This window comes from Cicer arietinum, chromosome 6 (genome assembly GCF_000331145.2).
Source record: "Cicer arietinum cultivar CDC Frontier isolate Library 1 chromosome 6, Cicar.CDCFrontier_v2.0, whole genome shotgun sequence".
Classification (NCBI taxonomy): domain Eukaryota; kingdom Viridiplantae; phylum Streptophyta; class Magnoliopsida; order Fabales; family Fabaceae; genus Cicer; species Cicer arietinum.
The window spans coordinates 10,049,425-10,071,638 of record NC_021165.2 but is presented as its reverse complement, the minus strand read 5'-3'; the positions used below and the strand labels follow the sequence as shown (position 1 = coordinate 10,071,638).

The window sequence follows — 22,214 nt, the reverse complement described above, 5'->3', positions numbered from 1 at the left end:
AAGGAGAATTTTAATAATTCACTTACTATTGATAATTTTATAAATATAGTGTGTCTTTTATTTTTATTCTTTTAGAAGAAAATTAAGTTTATCATATCTCATGAATTAGTCAAAATAACTTTTATAACTAAAAATGCTATCAATTTGACTATCATCAATACTAGTTTATAAAATATTTTTATCTAAATAAAACTTATATATTTAGAGTAAAAATATAAATATTTGTTTTTGAAATATCTTTTACTTTAATAATTTAATAGCAAATTTAACTGTTGGTAAATTCGTGCATGTTCTATTTGTATATATACTCATGATATATAGAGCAAAATAGATATAGAAAAATCACTTCACATAATAATTAAGAAATAAGTCAAACAATATTTCATCATTTTCTTTGATTTCTTCAATGGCCTCACCAAAGTTGATTTCAATTATGTTGATGTTTGTGACAACTATGATTTTTGTTAATGTGATGATTGAAGGAGCAACCCATACTTGGTGTGTGGCTAAGAAAGATGTTGACCATGAGTCATTACTTAATGCTTTAAATTATGCATGTGGAGCTGGAGCAAATTGTAAGCCTATTCAGCCCAAGGCAGAATGTTATTATCCAAACACGGCCCAAAGTCATGCTTCTTATGCTTTTGATAGTTATTATCACATCAATAATCAAGCTGATGGCTCTTGTGATTTTGGTGGCACTGCAACCCTTGTTCAAAGTGATCCAAGTATGAATATCAATATCCCTTTAATTAATTTTTTTATTAAATATTTTTTTATGATTGAACCTGAAAGTAAAACTAATTTAATTTAATTTAATGGTACATGTTCAATTTTTAATTTTTTACTCCCAGTAGTGTTTTTTTATTGATTTAATTATTTCAAAATTAGGATTGTTTTAAATTCTCTTAGACGAGGATTGTTTTAAAACTCTTATTTTAGTGATTATTATTCATTTTATGATGTAGTTAGATCTAACTTATTTTGAGTTCTAGAAAACAAATTTTTAAATGGTGCATATTTGTATGGACAAAAATAGTATAAAAATCAAATTTCATTTTTTTCTAACACTAAATCAAAATTATGATCTCATTTCATAGGGATAAAAAATGTATTTTACCTTAATTTTTGAAATTCAATTCCAATGTTTCTTATGTCTAATGAGCTATACTTTTTTACTTTATTTTATGACAAAATTTCAACTATTTTTTTGTTTGCATAGGTTATAGAGGGTGCAGATATCCATCTACTTTTTGAAGGTATGATATTAAATTGTCTTCATGATTTGATTTTATATTTTTATTTGTTGTTTAGTGTCCTATATTTTATACATGTAACTAATTGGTAATGTTATTTGCTTTTTGTTTTGATGTTTGATTAGAATTGTTGGAGGAGCATCAATGAAAAGATCAACTGATGATTATTTGACATCATACAATACTCCATCGAACAACAAAAATAATATGTTATGAATCATATAGCTCTTAATTTTCTCTATCAATATCTACGTTTTGATTTTATATATTTTTTATAAGCAAAATTTAATAAATTAGTACAAAGATACTAAAATTAGTACACGTGTTAATTCTAATTTTTTTTATATAAATCTTTATATTAATTTAGTATGACTTACTGTGAATTATTACTGTCTATAAGAATTATTTGTGAAAATTAATTGGTATTTTCTAATTCATCATAGTGGTATCAAGAATCAATAATGTTTATGTGGATTTAGATTTGATCATACTTATTACTTCAGAGGAAACCCAATAAGTGAGTAATTTTATTAGTTTTTCAAATATTCATCACTTCACTTAACATTCTTTGATGTAATTAAATAACTCATATATAGTAGAGATAAAAATAAAAGTTATTAGTTTAATGTAATTTTTTTGATGAAAACTATATTAGTTTCAATGTTATTAATTACCTTACCATCCATGTCTTTATTATTAGTTGAATATATTTATTGGAATTGCTATTCTCAAGTTTAATAGGCTCACATATACAAAACTTGTTGACAGTGAAATGTTACTTTGTCATGTTTATTACAAAGCTACAATCGAATAATAAAATAACTACACAGTTTCTATGCCTTTATTCTCAAAGAAGGAACCATAAAAAAAGTTCTCATAAACGTGGAGATAATATTAACGTAACTATGCATATACTTCTTTAAAAAAAATCTTAAAAATATAATAGTTTTAACCAAACAAAGTTTTGAAAAAAATACAATTCCTATTATTATTTTTTTAAAAAAATTATATAAAATTAAATTTTCCAACCATAAAATAAATTAATTGTGTTATCTTTCTAGACTTTAGTCCTGATTCTATTCATATAAATAAAATTATATCCACGTATCAAAAATGTATATAGCTCAAATTTTGAGCTTAATGTAGTAAAACTTTACCAATTAATTTAACTCAATTAGTTGAGTTAAAAAAAAAAAAAAAAAAAAACTCAACTAGTTTAAATATTTTTCCTTAAAAAGAAAAGACTAGTTTACATTTTTTTGAAGTTTGGCATTCCTTAAGTACTGTAGGTGTTTAGATTCTCAGCAAGTCAATGTTTGTTTTTGGTGTTCTCTAGGATATAGGCTATAGTCATATCATATGGACATGCAAATTAGTAGATTTGTGATCATGTACCACAATAGTCAACACAACAAATTCACATCTCATAAGTAATAATATGCTAACTACTTAACCATTTCATTTCATCCTCTTACAGAGTTGCACCACCACCTCCTGATTGTTGTCTTGCGGCAAATATCTCATCACCGTTTTCCATATTGAGCTGAAGTTACATTAATGTAAATAAAATAAAATAAAAAAACTATTGGTCACTTCAATCAAAATAAGAAACTTCAACTAAATACTATATGTAGTATTAAGACATAAAAATTATTTATATACAAGATACAACATTTAAGGTTTACATATTACATAAATCAAATAACTCAAATGATTTGAATTAAATAGCGAAGAAGTCAAAAAATTAGAGTTCAAATGATCAAAAAGGTATAAAAATACTAATTTAACTAAAAAAAAAAGTCTAAAGATGATATAATCTCGTCACACCACATCATATGCTAAATACTACTTGAATAAGCACTTATTATATAAAAACTTATACAGAAATTATCAATGTATCTTTTTCTACTAATATATTGTTTTTAGCACCAAACATGGACATTGTTCAAAAGTGGGATCCAAATCGATCAAATATTCAAACCAATTTTCTATGATGCTCTGAGGTAGCAAAAGTCAGGGAAAAAAATATAACTGCACAATGTTTTAAAAACAATTTTTATTACATTCTCTTTTTAATTAGTTATTTTCTTTTTTCACAAAGATGATAATTTCCTTAAGCAACTTAAAGAAGAGCAGCAACATTTACGGCTGTTTTGACATGAACAACTAAACAATTAGAAAAATGAGTGTAAATATCAAGACTGTCAAAAGTAAACTAACATAATAATAGTCAACAAAACAGTTATTCATTGCTTGAACCATGTGGAATCTCCTTCAATCAAAATATTACTCTATCTGTTCCACAGTAGTTGATCCATTTGCCAACCCTTTCAATTTTTAATGCATTTTTTTTATCATACCATTTAATTAATATTACTTAAATCATTTTTTATGTAATATATTTTACTATACATTTATGATATTGATAATGTATTAATAATTAACAAAAATAATTTGATAAAAATAATTTTTCTTTTTTTATTTATACATTTTTCTTAATTTATGTGGAAAAAAATTAAATAACTCAATTATTATAGGACGGAGGAATAACGAAGTATTAATCAACTATATGTATGTTGAGTAAAAACACTAATTTGATTAAATAGACTATACACTACTTAGTGGAATTAATTAATGGGTCTAACACAATAATCACTATTACTATCAAATCTAAAGGCATGACTTGTCTAATAAATAACTAAAGATACTAAAAAACTATAGAAGTGCAAGAAACTAACCATTTTTGGTGTTTGGCGATTCCCTTTAATTGTGTAATCTTCAAGCATAAAGTGCATGGTCTCATACTCCAAGTTCAATTGTTGACAATATTTTCTGAATGCTTTTATCAAGAATTTATCCTGGTTCACTTTGAAGAATACCTTACGCCCATCCTACATTTGAATGAAGAGAAAGAAGCACAGGATTAAGACAACAAAAAAGAAAAAGGTACAAGAGCTTGGACCACAAACACACTTGAATAAGAGCTATCACATGGACAATTAATTACACACCATTTTATACTTGTTCTATGTTTGGATCCATACAAAAGTTTCAGATTGATTTTTCCTTTTACTAACAAATTAACAATAATAATTTAAGAAGTATAATATGTTGAATATTTTAAAAATGTTTAGTAACGTTTAAGGAGTAAGTCTCACATTGCTCATCCAGAAACTTGAAACCTATTTACTTTGAAAATTAGTATTTGAACATACAAAATTTCTTTTTTTTTTTTTATAATTGAGATTTTTGTTTGACACACATACAAATTTATACTATCAACCACTTTAAATATTTTATTAGCCACTAAAATATAAATTATTAATCACTTATTTAACATATCTAGCCACTAAAACGCAAGACACTAATCACTTAGGTGGATTTTTTTATGTGCCGAATAATTCATAAAATAAACCACATTAGGGTTATAACAAATTTGAAAAAATTATGAATTTAATAAATCATGACTAAGTTAAGAACCTTACCCAAAAAAATGAATTTTATCCTTTACTCATATATAAACCCCAAATTACTTAACCATTCATACAAGTTTTCTTTCTCTGAACAATATCACATCATTTTAAAAGAAAGACAATAAATGCTTGGAAAATAACATGAAGAGTGATTTATTTATTTGTCATGGAAAATAAAAGTAATGGCTAAGCTAAGAGTGAAATATACACACACCTGACCCTTGATTGTAAATGTAACATAAACAATACCATCATCATTAGCCACTTCATCTTTATAAGCCTTTCTCTTACCATGAGAAGCCATATTGCTCATCTACCTATACATACACAAACACAAATGAGAACAATAAGGTCCATGCCACCACACAAAAGCCAAAACAAATTTCTTTCTCAAATTCATTACACAAGATAAGGTCTCACTTGCATGATGTGGCATATTCTAGTACTATACAATGAGATTAACCATCAAATAAAAAAAATGAAATAAATAAATAAATAAATCTTCAATCTCAAAGTGAAACAAAAATCTACAAAAAATACTATGTTAAACAAACACATGTCTCGGATTAAAAATGAAGAAAAAGATACAGGGCATACAAGAAGAAGAGAACAAGAAGAAAATAGGAAGGGGTTTGAGGTGGTGTGAGTACTAGGTAGGTAGATTGTGTAGATGGATAAATAATAAATAAGCATTGTGGTTTTTCAAAAATGTAATAAGGTAGAGAGTGAGAGTATTTATGAGTTATGACTAGTTGCTTTCACTTTCCACACTCAAGTACAGATTCTCTACATTTTCAAATGAGCAATCACGTTTTCTGTACTCAATTTTCCTGAAGTGACAAGATATTGCGGTAGAGCTAGGTATAAGCAATCGAATTCTATGTGACGTATTTGGCTCTGACTCTGACAACATCAAAATGAATGTAGTTACTTAATTAGCCTTTTTAATTCTTTGCAATTGCAAGGAACTTGCCGCTTTAGAAGACACTAATATGTTATCACAAACTTAAAGAAGTTTAATGGTAGTAAGTAATAAAGGTCTTGAAACAATTATTGTCCATCATATAGTATAGTAAATCGATATTCAAATTTTTGGTTGAGTGATACCCCTATATTCTTCAACACTACCTAGCGAATCGAAAAATGTGAGAACCAAAAAATTATGTTTAATCCAAAAAAAACAATAGTTTAATAACTATGTAAGATATACATAAAAAAATACTGTACAAAAAGTTGTATGCGTATTTCTAATATATATCTTACTACAGTGACGATTTTAATATATTATTTTCTAAAATACGTCTGCATATATCTTCATGGTGAGACATGGTTAGATTTACGTGTATAAAATTTAAACAGCAAATGTATATAATATATCTCAGACAATTTAATACATATTAATAATGTAACATTGACCAAAGAATATATCTCTAGATTTGTCAAAAAAGAATATATCTTTGAAATTTAACCCTTAAAAAATATTAGTCTTTCAATTATATAAATTCTAATTTGAAAGCAAAATTAACTATTTTTAATGAAAAATAGCAATGATTTGAAATAATTTCATATATGTTCGAAACTTAAATGATTCAATTTATATACACAATTAATTTAAAAAAAAATTACGTTATCAATCAATCACAACCGTTAAATCATTAAAAATATTTGACATTTACTAAAACTATTTATAAAATCACACTCACGAATGATTATAATTTCTTGACCGTGTAAAACTTTACACCGTCAATGCATAGCAATTAAACTCAAACTTAAAATGGATGAATACATTTGAGTCTCATTTTTACATATATTTGCTCTGATACCTATATTCTTAAAGAATTTAATAATCTTTCTTTGATAATCATACATTGTCAATATAAAACAATTCTACAACATTCAAAGAAAAAATATCATTTTCTATGTTACATCATCAATTTCAAAAAATGAAGTAATGTGGCAAACTAATAAAATTGAAGTTAGTGTAAAACTGTTTTTACATCTAACGAGAACTCACCACTTAAATGAGTTCATTTTATCCATCAAAATATTAATTTTATTGGTGTTTAATTTTTCTTTTATGATCGATAAAACTATAACCATGGTATCAACATCTGATTGACATTAAGAAATGGTCTAGATCCTCCTGGAGCACGAAAACTCCCGCAGAAACGTAAGAACCTATCAAAAAATTGTCTTATATACATGACTGCCCCTCAAGAAATTCATCTGACATGTTCTCTCCAAAGCAATATAATCTATACTTTCGAAAAGAATATCAAATCCAATAAAGAAAGTTTGACTCAATATAGATAACAATGCTACATTGGACGGTGCACCCAAAAAATTGCACCCGTGTAAGAATTAACAAAAATCAATTTACAGTGAAGTTAAATCAGACAAAAATACTAGATAATGTTGTCTATAAAAGTTGAAGACTGGATAGTTCTTAAAAGTTCTCTCAAATTTGCCAATACATGGCGTGGTCCCAAACTCTTGGCAGCAATGAAATTCAAAAGCTGCTCTAAATCCTACAATCACAAAAATAAGTGAAAGGAGCGGTAAGTAAGGATTAATCCAAATGGATATTTACACTATTCAAGGAGAAATTAAACTAACAAAGAGTGGGAAACTGCAAAATATTCCTCATTTGAGATTACATAGAAGCTGCCAATCTACATGACAAGGGCACAAGGGCAACGCAAATACAACTTTTTTCAATATAAATTATCAATGTTTGTTTGTTACTCAGTAATTTCTTTTGTTTCTTACAGTCAACATGAAGGTATTCTAATTTAGTCTATTCATGCAGAGAAACATAAGGGCAAAGCCGAAACAATGCAATATGTTAGATGCTTGAGCAAAGTCTAGAAAACGCATCCAATCCTTTCCAAAACACTGATTCAGGGAAACAGAAGTGAAAAAAGCCGCTCATCGAAAGACACACACAAATCATTAGATAATATAAACAGAGGAAAGTATAGCAGTCACAAGCCATTAAGAAAAAGTTCACAACCCAGGCAAATAAATTAAGCAAATGATAACGGGGTAGACTGTCAGTGAAAAGATCTCTGAAGGAAAGAATGAACAAGAGGGAGACTATCCTGTAATGTTTTCATAAAAGCTCAAACTAAATATTAAATTTCAAAGCTTGAGCATTGCTACAGAAAAATATCATTATATATGTGGATATATACCTTGTTTAGCAAGAATACAGCATAAGCTGCTCTTGTTGTGTCTTGACCTTCTAAAAATAGGGGGAATTCTACAAGCTTGGCATTTGTGAAAGATTTTCCGCTTGTTGAAGCTTCAGAAGTTAGCTCTGTCGAGGGTGCATTGTCAATAATATATGAATGAGAGGCACCCAACCGTACAGGATAACGTAGAGGAACTTGCAAGTATGAGGCTATAAGTGAAACAGCCTGAAAAGTAATCAGTCCAGTTACAGCATTTTTCAACAATTATTAGGCCCGCAATCCCACATGAGCATATAAAAACTACCACAGTTGAGAATACAAAAGTTTAATACATCTGATAAGAGAACAAAAGGACAACCAGTTTTCTGGATACACATGTTGCAATATGTATGCAACAACTTAGAAACTATGTCATATGATTTTTGGAAATGTGTGAGATAGAAAATAAAGCATAAACAGAAAATATCTGAGGCAAAGAAGGAAAGGGAGGTACCAAAACTTACATGTGCAACATATCCTAGGGCTGTGGCAGATTTCTGAATTTCCTTTTTATCTGTGAAAAAACTCATCTTTCTAAAAGATTGCATACTTAAATGCAGACCTTGAATCATCAAGGATCCTTGATTAACTGGTTTAAGTTCGGGAGGAGTCCCTGGGCAATGATATAAAGACAACTTTCAACAATGATTCTGAGAAGGTATCATTTAGAAATGCAATAGTATCCAAAAATTTGAATAACTTAAATTAGCACTAGGCAAAGTAGAATGGTCTTCTAGAAATCTAGTGCATCCATCCATACTTGTAAAACATTCCATGGAAGCTTTTTTATGGTATAAAAATAAGTAACAAGAAATAACAAATAGTACTAATTGATTGGTTAAATGTTCAAACTTCAAAGGATCTATGATCTAGTTATCAATATTTCATTTTAAAGGTCACAATTCAAATATGAGATTTAAAATGACAATAAAAATTTGAGAATGCCATTGTGATAGAGCCACAAAAGATCAAAAGATTCACTCTGTCACTAAACCTCCATTTAAAGCAACAGTAATGTGGTCTACAGGTGATTTACCTATAACACTGGTAAAAGACGTACACCTTTTATTCTATAAGAAACAAGAGAAAAAAGTATGAGATAAATATCTACTTGTAATTAGTTTTAATTTGGCCACAAAATATCAAAACTATCATTTAAGGCATTAGAGATGAAGCAAAAACAATGCAGAAGCATCGATGAAAAAGAAGTCGTGAAGTGCATCAGGTAGATGAGACACAAAATGAGAGAAACCTTTTTCATCGCAACAGTCCAATTTAAGGAATAGGAAACCAAGGGAGAGTGACTGAACCATCTTAGCCCCTCAAGTTTCATACTTCACTTAAATTTCAAGTTTCTTCTTTTATGTGAGCTCAGTCATGTCTTGGCTTAGAGGCACAATAAACACAAAAATATTATCGCTGAGCTAACTGTTACCTGCTGGACTACCTAAAGGATAAGCTTCAAGCTCTTGCTCTTGTGCTGGGCCAACCAACAGTTTTACAGGATACAGCATAGAAATTTGAGATGTCATGTATTGTTGCCTCATCCTTAGCATCTTTTGCAAGTTTCTCAGTCGAACATAGCCATTTTCTTCAGATAGTAGTCTATTTGATTCCTATAATAACAGAATCATCAGCTTTCAAACTACGGTAACTGGAGTGACATATGACACTACAAATATACCCTGTATACGAAATTCAGAAGGACAAATAATTAATGATGACTAGTTTGTATTTCTCTAAATAAATTTGTCGGATGCTATTTCATACAGGTACAAGCATAGAAAAGAAAAAGGCCTTTTAAAAATCGAGGGTGTTTGAAAGAAAACAAGGAGGTAGTTTCTTTAGGATCTTTTTAAAAACTAGTGCTGAGACAAAAAAGTGATTGTCATCCCAACTAGGTTGACCCCACAACCACTAGATCATCAACAACACACCATAGTAAATTCTTTAGGATAGGTGCAATAGAAACTGAAAAAGGAATACTCTATTCAACTGACCATAAATTCGGTCAAAAGCAAAAAAGACCAATATTCTGAATGCCAATCATTAACATCTCACACATTCTTTAATATCAAATAAATGAATCATTTTTTGCAGCAAGGCAACATAGCACTTTTCATAGAACTCAGTCCAATAAAATATTATTCGTCAAAACAAGGGATGGGTTAAATTTTTTTTTTTTTAAATCCCCAAACATTCTATCACTATGCTAAAAAAGTAACATGTCTGCAGTAGTCAAGGAGGAGAAATATTACCTAGCCACTACATATACAAAAAAAAAATTGTTCAGATGCAGCATTGCCTTTTAAATTTGTAACTTACAGAACTCTCAGCATCAAAAAAATTAAACCAGTGAATTTGAGAGTATGAGATTTAAGGCTTCACTCTATATATAATAAAAAACATGAACTTATTGGTCACAAGGTAGAATACAACCAAAGAACATATCAGTTACATACAAACTATTAATAAAAAACATGAACTTATTGGTCACAAGGTAGAATACAACCAAATAACATATCAGTTACATCCAAACTATTATTATATGCAACATCTGTTTAGTTTTCTTGTGATAATTTTATGGTTCCATCTGATGAAAAGGAAGGAAGATAAGAAGAAGAAAGATAATTATCCCAAAGCCAAAAACCCACACACAAAAAGGCTGAGGTCATTGTTCTTTACATAACCTCAAAATCTTATTTGGAAAGCCATCATTGGCAGCAACACCTACAAATTTCTACTTACAGGTCAATGACCCTCTGTGACTTCACTTTAATGAGAGACAGAAGTGATTCTAGAAAGATAGAATTGATTTTAACATATTTAGGTTTTCTCGAGTAGAATTCTTTGTCTCTAGAGTCAATTCTAACTTGAAGCTGAGACTGAGTTTTTGCCTTCAAAAACAATTTTTACACGAACTCACTTTTCTGTTAATGTCCAAACATAAATCATTTTACATTCCACTGACCTATAAACAAAATCAATTTTACAAAACCAATCATAGTCATTGTAGAACCGAATATAGGGTAAGGATGCAACCAAAGAATAGCAGAAAAGTGAAGTCGGTAAAATAACTATCCAAAGTTAACTAAGACACAAGAACTAATCCATGAATGTTCAACTAAACAAATCATATACTAAAAAAATTGAAGATCACTGTACAGTTATCCTTGCTAATCCTAAATCACCCTCAACCCAGCATCCATTGAGAAATCATGCAACCTGCTGCATAGTATCCAATAGTACATCCGTGAAATGGATGCACAACTCTTTAAAGTTCTCAAAAACACCCATAATATAGTATATGGCTTGTCTTATGGTGTCCTCACACCAACAGTGAATAAACCCAATTAAGTAACAGACCAATAAATTTCTCCAAGAAGGTAGATATTAGGGTAGTGCTTAATTCATAAGATTTGTATATAGGAGGGGAGACATGGAAAAAAGGTTCTTGGAAAAGAAGCTACAAGTAATCAAATTCTATAATTCAGTGCAAATAAAAACATCCAATTCATTCATATCCCCCCAAATAGGGATATAACCAATGACGAGACAGCAGACAAAATAAGCAAGAAAGCGAGCAACAGGACTTCCTAAGAAGAAAGTAATTTTCCATCAATATAGAAAATTATGGGTAATGTTTTAACACAAAACCATTAAGAAACACCTAAACTTGTTAAATACCTATTTGTAATGTCAACCAACTAAGTTTCCATCAATAAAGAAAAATTTGGGTAATTTTTTAGCATAAGACCATTTAAGAAACACATAAACATCTCAAATACCCATTCATAATGTCAATCAACTAAACAAGTGCATTTAAAAAACAACAACTAAACAAGTTAAATAGAAAGGATCATATGAGCATCCAAATTTATGTCAGCTAACGTGTTGCTACCATTGTCAAAATGAAATTTTTTTAAGAATGTCAAATGATGAAAAATTTGAAAGCACCGTACATTGTAAGATAAACTAAATTTGTAGATATCTTGCCAACTATAAACATAGTTATTCTCAGAACCCGTTACACTTACAACCCTTATATACTCTTCTATACATCTTACTCAAAAATGTCTAACACAGTGGTAAAAAAAGACAAGGTTCAACCCATGCCATCCAAATTAGTTGTTTATATTCATCACATCGACCACTTTTTTGCTTTGTAAGTCCCTTCATATTTCATAATTACTATTAAAGGAAAAAAAAATGTAAGAGGCTACTAATTTTTTTAATTTTAATCATTCCCAAAAAAGTGAAAGACACTATACCCGCAAGGAAAATATAACATATTCTATTAAAAAAATAATAATAATATAACATAAACTCACCTGAAGGTTTCTACTAGTTACAGAGAGAGTACCACCTGCCACCAAAAGTGACTGCACAGCACCACTAAGTTGCTCCTCCTGCTTGTTAACATCCTCCTTTGCCAGCCTAGAACGTATGGACATATTTTCCATCATCAATTTCTTTGATTCCAATTTTTGACGCATTTCTTCAAGTTCATTCAATCGACCCAATGATTCACCATTGACCTGCTCACAAAATCATTGCCCGCTAATACGCGGGCTCATTAATTAGAGACAAGTATTATTTAAAAAATTAAAAATTAAATTAAATAAATTAAATAAAATTAAATTAAATTAAAAACCATACCCCTAACAGACATACATAAAAACTGACATTACTGGTGTCATCCAAAACCAATGATCAGGGCTATAAAGCATCCTAACTTGTTAAGATGTAAACAAACACCAAGACCTTGTTTGATTAGTGTTTTTTAAAATGGTTCTGCTTTTAAAATTTGAAAAGTAAAAAACTTGTTTGATTAACTATGAAGGACTGATTAGCGATTTACTTCTTATCAGAAATTGTTTTCCAAAAACTATTAGCCATTTTATTGTTTTAAACCTAAAATAACACAACAGTGGATATATTTTGTTTTCTGTTTCTCTGTTTTATTCTCTGGATAGAATCATATAAAAACATGGAGAACAATTTATATTAATGGCAAATATTTTAAATACCCGACAACAAAATATTAGAATATGAAAATAGAGACCAAAAGCGTCTCATTGGACTTGACATGCAGAGGAGCAATATAAGGAAAACTTAGTCTAGAAAATTTTAGGAAGAATCAGCTTCTGTTTTAGTAGATTATCATCCTACTGTTTTCTGTCTCCCTTTCCTCAACTACTTAAATATTATATCTATCGAAAGAGATATGAAGGCAAAGGTTCAACCCCTCCGCCACACCCAAATCACTATAAACTCTCATTCAATCCTCCCCTTCCCTGCCTCCTTAAAAATATTTATTTATATCATAAGCAAAAAAAGAAATGAGAGATCGACTAGTCAAAGTGTCCAACCATAATATACCTCGATCATACCAGAGAGTGATTGACTTTCAATTTTAAACTTTAAGCTTATCATCAACCAGCTCAAACACCAGAATCCCTAAATTGTTAATCGTGAACAGATATACTGTCGATGTGGAGACCCCTAATTGGAAAATGAACCCAAGAAAGAAATGAATAGGACAATAAATGGTTGGCTTCTAATCTTAAGAATTTGCGCTAAATAATAACAGTACTGACACCGCAAAATTGAATTACTTCTAGTCTTACGAATTGACGATAACTGCAATTGCTTGAATAAATAGAATCAAATATGGAATGTGATTTCATTCCCCCAAACGAGTTCAAATTCTCTATACGATACCGTAGGAGCATTTTCCTCTTCCTTTAAATTTCAATTTCTCTTCATTTTACAGTTAACTCGTAAATAGCACAAATAAAATATGCAATTCGACAAATTCCGAATTTCCATAAACAGAAAACCTAGTTCTAATTTCAGCAAGCACTAAAACCCTACCTGGATGAGTGACTCAAGCTTGTGCTGAAGGTTTCGCTTCTTCTCCTTAGCTTCGTTGAGTGCAGAAGCGAGACTCGACAACCTAGCAAGATCGTGTTCAAAGTCCTCCCACTCAATCACTTTCACATCATCTGGATCAGTCGTAATCGTCTGCAATGAGAGAATTTGGTTTGATTCCATGAGGGATCGACCTCATCATCGTCCTGGAGTTGTTAGTTGATCACGGTACGAAGCTCATCGATCTATTTTCTTGTGTTGGTGGATTTTCTCGGGAAAATGAGTGGATTTTCTCGGTAGAGAAAGGAAAGGGGAAATATGGGTGTAGAGCGATATGTTGTAAGAATTTGGTTTCTGTTGGAACAAACAAACCGTGTGATGTGATATTGGACACGTTGAAAGCGCGCATCATCATACTTTAACGTGCTTTCAAGCTTAGTGGGATCTACAGTACACTGTATATTTAATTTGAAGACCGGTAATAAAACCAATACTTAAATTAAATATGAGTTTCATTTTCAATTCCCTTTCTTCACCATTTTAATCTCCAATTCTAATTTATTAGTTTTTTTTTTCTTTGACTTTTAAAACATCTAAACTTCTGTTTGTTTGGAAAGTGGAAATGTCTAATCTTGTGTCTAACTCGACACATTAAATTTTAACTTCTCATATAAGGTGCATTAGAACTTATGTCCAATTAAAAACTTTCATGTTAATTGTTTTTCATATGTCGAATTGAATATATTTTGATCAAGTTCATTAATCGACGCAATTGAGTTCTATTGTGTGGATTTAATTAAGTATCCTATTTTTTCTTATAAACTACAACCAATTCAATTTGTGATGAACGATTTAATTTAGTTAGGACATCGTGTTAGTGAGATATAACGTTTTAAAAAAATGATTATATGATTTTCTCTTCATGAATAATTCAATTATCCGTACACTATATTAGACAATTTAAAATTGAATAAATAACCAATTTATCCTCCAAAATTGTAAATGTCGTATATTTTTTATTGAAATATTAAAAAGGCAAATAACACCCTTAAATTGATTGGTGTCAATCATTTTGGTCCTTATGTTAGTTTTCTTCATTAATGAGTGTGACGTGGATTAAATTTTTAGGCGTGACGGTCCATATGTGATAAGAGTAATTTGTCTTAATTTAAAAATAAAATAGTTTAGTACAAAATATTCAATTTCCCTCCATTTGCCGTAATTTTATTTCATTTTGTCCCCTCGCCGGTTCGTCTTCTTCATATTTGATATCCTCTAGTTTCCATCATCACCACCCATTCACAGTCGTTTTATATTTTGCAACTTCGTATCATTTACGTTTGTTTCTTTGAGTTCGTCATCACCGCCATTCACACATATATGTTTCTTCTTCTTATTCTAAATTATTGTGTGTTTAAATGGATATTCCATTAGTTTTATGGCTAATGTAATATTGACCTTTTGGCTAGTGATTTTGCATTTGAGTAACTTGTACAATAATTTGCATGCATTTTAATGTTTATCAATTTAGAGATTCCGTTTTCAATGTAGTTGTGTGTTTTTATTTGTTTAATTTCAATATTAATAGTCTTTATTTATACTTATTTGTGATTAGGATGAATGACTTGATGATAGGTTTCAATTATAAAAAATTTAGTTTCAAATTAGTTTATAAAATTGAACAATATAGCTTTTGCCTAACATATATCCAACTCGACAATTTAGTCTTGTATGTTGTGGTATTGAAATGGCTAACAACTGATATCGCCATGTCAACTTCATTAACAAAACAAACTAAAGAAGCGAATATTCGCATGACACCATTTAATTTAAGAGCCTTATTTGCTTATTTTTAAATTTCAGGATAAATGTGTGACCCATACAATTTAGGGGGCAAATTGGTAATTTATTCATTTAAAATTTTAACAGTTGAATTTAATTGAAACACTTTTAGGTCAATATATAAAAGTCTTGATTTATATTAACGAAAGTTTAACAAATAACTACTTTTTAAAAGGAATCGATTCATAGATAGAAATTGAATGAACTATCGAATACTACATTTTTTAACGAGGTTGATTTGAGTTGAACTCAACTCGCACTTAAGTGAGTTTCAAATAAATATATGATTGAGTTGATTTGGATGAGCAAGTTGAATGAGTTGTATAAACGCATAAACATTTCTATATAGAATGGAAGTTTTTACTCAGAAAACGATATTTATTCATTCAAATAAAAAATACATCGACTGAGAATAACACAAATACAAATTTATTAAAAGAAAAAAGAAGAAATCTTCGAACAAACTTAAAACATATAGATTAATAACATAAAATGACAAATTGTCTATAAATTTGATAAAATTAAAGTGATCGAAATACCCTATACCTCTGAATTTGCATAATTGACTACACTTAAGTCATAAATTGATTTTGTGTGTTTTGGATCAAAGATAATTTATCAAAACCAAATAATGTCATACTTAGTTGACAAGATAACGTAAAGATACAATGAAAAAATATATTAATATAAAAATTATTTATTTATTTAAAAAATAAAAGAAAATGACATAAAATAATAGATGAAGAAATAAAATAGAAAAAAAGGAATCGAGGCTCTTTATGACATTTTTTTTACTTACATATTTCCGTTTAGTTTTCATTTTTCCTGATTTCAGCCTTGTTCTTTAATAAAAAAAAGTTGCTCATATTTCTTTTGTAGAAATTAATTTTTTATTTTATTGTGTATTGAATTTTAAAGAGGAGTTTTTTTAGAGGGCTAATAATCGATATCCAATCTCGATGGGGTGGTTGAGAAATAAAGTTCAAAAGTTAATTTTCTTAAAAACCTAAAATCTAATTTATTATTGGACTATGAATTTTGATCGGACTTGATCGAACTTGATCCAACGATCAAATATATGCTAAGTGCACAACAAGAGACAGTTGTGACCGCATACGATCAAGATCCATATAAAATTGAGACATAAAAAATCCGTTGATTTGTTTTATTTTCCCATTTGCGATCCACCGACCAAAGAAGTCACCGGAAATGGCAGGGGTTTCGCTCCAGTGCGGCGATTGTGGTGCTCTGTTGAAATCGGTAGAAGAAGCTCAAGAACACGCTGAGCTCACCTCACACTCCAACTTCTCCGAATCCACCGAACCCGTTCTCAACCTCGTCTGCACCACTTGCTCCAAACCATGCCGATCCAAAACCGTCAGTCACCCCCAATTCTTAATCCAAACCCTACACTTGGCAATCATTCATAGCGTTTTTCAAAATCTTTAGGGTTTAATTTGATTATTTTGCTTGAAATTCTGAATCATATTATTAACTGAAATTCGTTACTGTTTAATAATTTAGGAGAGTGATTTACACACCAAGAGAACTGGGCACACTGAGTTTGTTGATAAGACTTCCGAAGCAGCAAAACCAATAAGTTTAGAGGTTCCTAAGGGTGATTCAGAATCTCAAGAGGGTGGAACCACTGACCAAAATGAAGGTGATTTTTTTTAATAAGCTCAGTGGTGAATTGAAATTCGGTTTTTGTTTGTGTATCTAAGTAATTATTCATTGGGTTTAATATTGTGAAATACAGAAATGGTTGTTCCTGAAGTTGACAAAAATCTGCTTGAGGAACTTGAATCGATGGGCTTTTCAACAGCGAGGGCAACAAGAGCGCTTCATTTTTCTGGTACATTTGCACACACTTCTATTTTTTTGAACATACTTGTTTGGTTGTATTCTTTATGGGTTTGTATTCTTGATTATTACTAGCAAAATACCCTCATGCGCAAGATGTTGTTTACTATCTGAAGTTAGACAATATATTTAATTGCAAAGTATGAGAAAAAATAAACGTGGTTGATATAAATAGCTGAAACAATTTTCCAAATCATCCGATTAATTAAAAAACACGTAAAACTATTTTATCAATGAAATAATTGCATACTAAATGTTGCAATCACTATTATTTCGTCCTTGATCATCTTTGTGCTACAAAGCATCAGTTTTTGCAGTTTGAAACTTTGAATTGAAGGAAATTTACAAAGAACATTGTTGGATTCTGTGGGTTAGGGTAGGGTTTGCCAAGAACAGTATATTGAGGAGACAAACATAGGATGAATATGTTCTTCAAAGTTTAGCACTCGTGCATGATAAGTTAAATTTAATAAATTATTAGATGCAAATCTTAGTTTTTATATTCGTATGTTAAAAGTCTCTGGATCCAGGATACATGTATTAAGCAGTTATGAATCTACAAGGTATTTTCATACAATATTTATGTTATCTATATCTGGACATTGATAATCACGAACTTTCTAGATGTTGAACTTAGGCTTCTCTCTTTTACAGGTAATGCTAGTCTTGAGGCTGCTGTAACTTGGATAGAAAACCATGAGGATAGACCTGACATAGATGAGATGCCCTTGGTACATCATTTCTGTTTATTCATATGGCATATTGTTATTGCACATGCACTGTTTCATAAGATATATTTTTTGGATTTGCAAACTTAAGTAAAAATAAGAAGACTAGCTCATGATATAAATACATACAGTCTAATTAAGTTGCAATCTCTACCTTCTGACCTGATGGTTCACTCAGGTACCTGCTGTCAGTAAAGCTAAGGCTACTAAAGCCTCTCTTACCCCAGAAGAAACAAATGCCATACTACGGGATCTAAGGTACAAAACTGAATGGAAAATTAGATTCACATCACGGGCCAAGTTATGAAGCTGTTTCAGAGTTTGAATTTTGTTATGGCAAAGGATTGGGGATTTTTTTTTAACCATGCATTGATTGAAATTATGTATTATGGAAAATGGTAATCCCTTATAAAACCTTAACAGTAGGAACAGTTATTGTTGAAGCATTCCGGTAATTGATATATCACACCCTGTTTTATGGATGGTCTAAGTAATGTGTCTATAGATTACAGTTTTCTCTATTGTTGCATGCGGGTTATAGTATGCTCTTAATATACAGAAGGATTGGTGATGGCTAAATCGGATTTCTTTTCCTTTAAATGTTACATGTTTAGTTTGTTAAAACACAACACACACACACACACACAAGTTCTGTAGTATTCTCCTACAATAACATATGTTTGTATATCTTGTGTCTGGGTCTATAGTATAAATGCATTTTTTAAGCCACTTCATTGTTACTAGTCCATGTAGTCATTTAATTATTTGAGCAAATAATCTTAAGGGAGAAGGCTCGCAAGAAGAAAGAAGAAGAAGAGAAGAGAATGGAGAGAGAAAGAGAAAAGGTATTTTGTAAACTCATCCGTTTGCTTCTCACTTATCTCACTGAGTTTCACCACTGGCATAGCTGAGTATCTTATAATTTTATATTTACGATATTGGGGGTGTGCATGTGTGAACAGTTTGTTAGAGACATTAAAGCAACCATGAACCTCCATCCAAGAGTTTAGGCTTTGGGGAGAGTTGATCCTTAGATTCTATGATCAACAAGTTAAGAGCTCAATCCTCGTGGTTTTCATTCTTCTATATACAAAAGTTGAGTTTCAGCACATGGTAGATTGAGTCTGTGCATTGTCCATATGACAAGCCCAAATGAATGACTCTTTGTTTGAAAGGGTGTGTTAAAGATATAAAACATCTGAGAGTTCACCCAGTAGTTTAGGCGTTTAGGAAAGTTGGTCCTGGACACTTGATGTAGTATTGCTTAATAGGTAGATAATTTCAATAGGGACACCAATTAGCTGTAAATTGGCTTCAAAATGCTATTTAACATCTTTTTGCTTAAAACCATGTGAAGATCATAATATCATTTGTATGAATTTCAAGCTGCCATATACAGGTGCCGTCCTCAATATTTGAGTCGTAGTTTACTTCATATTTGTTTTCTTATTCCAAACGCATGTTCTTATTCAGGAGAGAATTCGAGTTGGCAAGGAGTTGCTTGAAGCAAAGAGGATTGAAGAAGAGAATGAAAGAAAACGGTCCGACTCACCTAGTTGTCTCACATACTGTCTTTTATTTTGAATGCACCCAACTACAAGAGTAGTCTGCTTCCTTTTGCAGGTTGTTAGCTTTGAGAAAAGCAGAAAAAGAGGAAGAGAAAAGGGCTAGAGAAAAAATCAAGCAAAAGTTGGAAGAAGACAAGGTTTAGACATTTTTTAACTTTTTGTTCTTTCTGTTGTTCTTTTTCCAAGCACGTTCTTATTGAGTTTGTAAATCAGCTTACTTAATACTTCACAAATAAAATTCCCAGACAACTGCCATAAGAATAGTCTTTAAATATTATACATCTTCCAAGTATATAATTCCCATACTTGATTCTTTATCCTTGACCTGTGTAACAATTTTAACCTTTGTTTTTAATCTTAAATTTTTTATCATTTGGCTGTTATTGGATACCAATATAGCACTTTTGGGATTTTTATTCTAAATATTTCCAAGGTTATCTACCTCGAAAATATCCAAGGATCATGAAGGTGGGCTGGGAAGGGAAGGGCTGATTCCTACTATAGTATTAATGGCTGTAGGAGCTTTAGAGGACTTTGGTCCAATTTTTTAGAAATACTTGAGTATGTTGAGCAATTTATTTCACAAGATGGGATAACAAATTGAATATCTGTTATTGGGTATCGGAATGAAGTCACTTTATTTCTCTATTATGACAGGCGGAAAGAAGGCGAAAACTTGGATTGCCTCCAGAAGAGCCTTCAGCACCCAAACCTTCAGCTGTTGTAGAGGAGAAAAAGGTAGCATCTTGTCCAAAAATGGTGTTTTTTATTTTTTATGTTGTGTCTATTTATTTGAAAATTTGAAATTTCTGCATGCAGAGTTTCCTGCCAATTAGGCCTGCCACAAAAACCGAGCAAATGAGAGAGTGCTTGCGTTCTCTCAAGCAGAACCACAAGGTACATTTACATGTCACTTGCTGATAATTATGTGGTTCATAGGCCTAGTTGACAGTGTTAGTAGCTGTTGGATAGTCATTGGATTAATAATATCAACTGAAAGTCTAATGGTGAATAATGTAACAGTTATCGTACAGTTAATGCTAAAGAATACTCCAAACTATGTTATGCAAATTATGTTATGTAGATAGCTTGACATCCAAACTGACTTTGCTTAAATCTTTCTATTTATGGTCTGCTTGGTTTTAGAAAACAGTTTCTACATTATTTTTACTAATAAAGTAAAAATATCACCTTGTTTTTACTTTGTTTAATGTTTTTGAAGATTTGTATGGGAAACATTAAAAATAATAAAAGAGGGAAAGGGCAATAAATGCCAGAGTAATAATTACTGCACTTCATAAATATATGATTAACGAATCCACCCATGAAGATACATCCGAACTTCTTTCAGATTCATGTATAACCTTTATTCTTTTCAAAAGAGGAATAAATATCTGTAGATAGAATTATATATATAAAGCATGTGGTTTTCTTCTGGAGATAGTGTCAATGAGGGGGGTATATTTATTATTGTCATTTTCATAATGAGCTAATGGCATCAAAGGAGTTATGAAATTAATTTCTGGATTGCTGTTGTCATTCATCACACGTACACAAATATCAACACTGCAATTTAGTAAATGATTAGAACGGATGCCTTTGCAGTTATTCTAGTTTCATCCATGTTATAATCTGAAATTAAAATATTACCAATTTACAACTAGTGTGTTGAAATGTAGTTATTTTTATTTTATATTTTTACTGATACTTGAGATCATGAATATGAATATCGGTCCTTCATTTTGATAGCAACACCAAGTTATCCCTTCATAATAATCTGTGTCATCAATTTCCTACTTCACGAACCAATTTGCTGTCATTTGAAGGACCGATTTGGTGGCAAAGAATGTGGCATTTAAGGAATGATATGATGTCACATAAGCCTTAGAAGGATCAATATACAATCAATATATTTTTGCATATATCTTTGAAGGACCAAAATGGATATTTTTTTCTTAAAATAAATCATGAACTGCCAAATAAAATTTAAGTTATTTTCATCTTGCTTCCGGTACTTGTACTATGACCAGTGGCCGGAGAAGTATACCGTGTATCATTCAGTCAATTTTATATACATGTGAAAGTATTATCAACTGAATCATACACTCTCCTAGTAATGTTAGTAACAGTGCTTTCTGCTTAAATATTGTTACACCTTTGCATAATTATATGATTGCTTTATTCTTGGAGCAGGAGGATGATGCCAGAGTGAAGAGAGCATTTCAAACTCTTTTAACTTATGTAGGGAATGTTGCCAGAAATCCCGATGAAGAAAAATTCAGGAAGATTCGTCTTAGTAACCCAGCTTTTCAGGTAAGAAAATCCATAAAGATGACGTGCTTTGTACTTTGGTATCTTCAGGGAATTCAATGTAGCA

The 22,214-nt window shown here is 30.5% G+C and overlaps 4 protein-coding genes across 6 annotated transcripts in view; 2 read left to right on the top strand and 2 right to left on the bottom strand.

Moving 5' to 3' along the window:
* The first annotated feature begins 454 nt into the window (after window positions 1–454).
* On the top strand, window positions 455–1,257 carry LOC140920953 (PLASMODESMATA CALLOSE-BINDING PROTEIN 2-like). The gene is made up of 2 exons (XM_073370420.1): window positions 455–728; window positions 1,223–1,257. The coding sequence occupies exons 1-2, from the start codon at window positions 455–457 to the stop codon at window positions 1,255–1,257; spliced, it is 309 nt and encodes a 102-aa protein (XP_073226521.1).
* A 1,211-nt stretch (window positions 1,258–2,468) lies between these two features.
* On the bottom strand, window positions 2,469–5,539 carry LOC101514162 (small ubiquitin-related modifier 1-like). Its single transcript, XM_004504291.4, has 4 exons — window positions 5,327–5,539; window positions 4,944–5,046; window positions 3,995–4,147; window positions 2,469–2,799 (listed from the first exon to the last, which is right to left on the bottom strand). Exons 2-4 carry the CDS (start codon window positions 5,040–5,042, stop codon window positions 2,728–2,730), a joined length of 324 nt encoding a protein of 107 aa, XP_004504348.1. The 5' UTR covers window positions 5,043–5,046; window positions 5,327–5,539; the 3' UTR covers window positions 2,469–2,727.
* A 1,448-nt stretch (window positions 5,540–6,987) lies between these two features.
* Window positions 6,988–14,238, bottom strand: LOC101513817 (vacuolar protein sorting 38). Of its 3 annotated transcripts, none has more exons than XM_073370453.1 (6): window positions 13,840–14,238; window positions 12,294–12,500; window positions 9,410–9,578; window positions 8,427–8,575; window positions 7,924–8,148; window positions 6,988–7,257 (listed from the first exon to the last, which is right to left on the bottom strand). In XM_073370453.1, the coding sequence occupies exons 1-6, from the start codon at window positions 14,017–14,019 to the stop codon at window positions 7,135–7,137; spliced, it is 1,053 nt and encodes a 350-aa protein (XP_073226554.1). In that variant the 5' UTR covers window positions 14,020–14,238; the 3' UTR covers window positions 6,988–7,134. The 3 variants fall into 3 exon arrangements, with proteins under 3 accessions (XP_073226554.1, XP_004504347.1, XP_012572339.1); XM_004504290.4 differs by having other exon boundaries at window positions 9,398–9,578; window positions 13,840–14,237; XM_012716885.3 differs by having other exon boundaries at window positions 9,398–9,578; window positions 12,294–12,522; window positions 13,840–13,982.
* A 2,602-nt stretch (window positions 14,239–16,840) lies between these two features.
* LOC101513509 (uncharacterized) overlaps window positions 16,841–22,214 on the top strand; it is a 6,370-nt gene continuing 996 nt past the window's right edge. Inside the window, exons 1-11 of the mRNA XM_004504289.4 lie at window positions 16,841–17,055; window positions 17,203–17,341; window positions 17,438–17,533; window positions 18,196–18,272; window positions 18,448–18,527; window positions 19,054–19,114; window positions 19,743–19,810; window positions 19,893–19,974; window positions 20,495–20,575; window positions 20,657–20,734; window positions 22,031–22,150. Coding sequence (XP_004504346.1) covers window positions 16,888–17,055; window positions 17,203–17,341; window positions 17,438–17,533; window positions 18,196–18,272; window positions 18,448–18,527; window positions 19,054–19,114; window positions 19,743–19,810; window positions 19,893–19,974; window positions 20,495–20,575; window positions 20,657–20,734; window positions 22,031–22,150 — 1,050 coding nt within the window. The 5' untranslated portion in view covers window positions 16,841–16,887. The remainder of the gene's footprint in view (window positions 17,056–17,202; window positions 17,342–17,437; window positions 17,534–18,195; window positions 18,273–18,447; window positions 18,528–19,053; window positions 19,115–19,742; window positions 19,811–19,892; window positions 19,975–20,494; window positions 20,576–20,656; window positions 20,735–22,030; window positions 22,151–22,214) is intronic.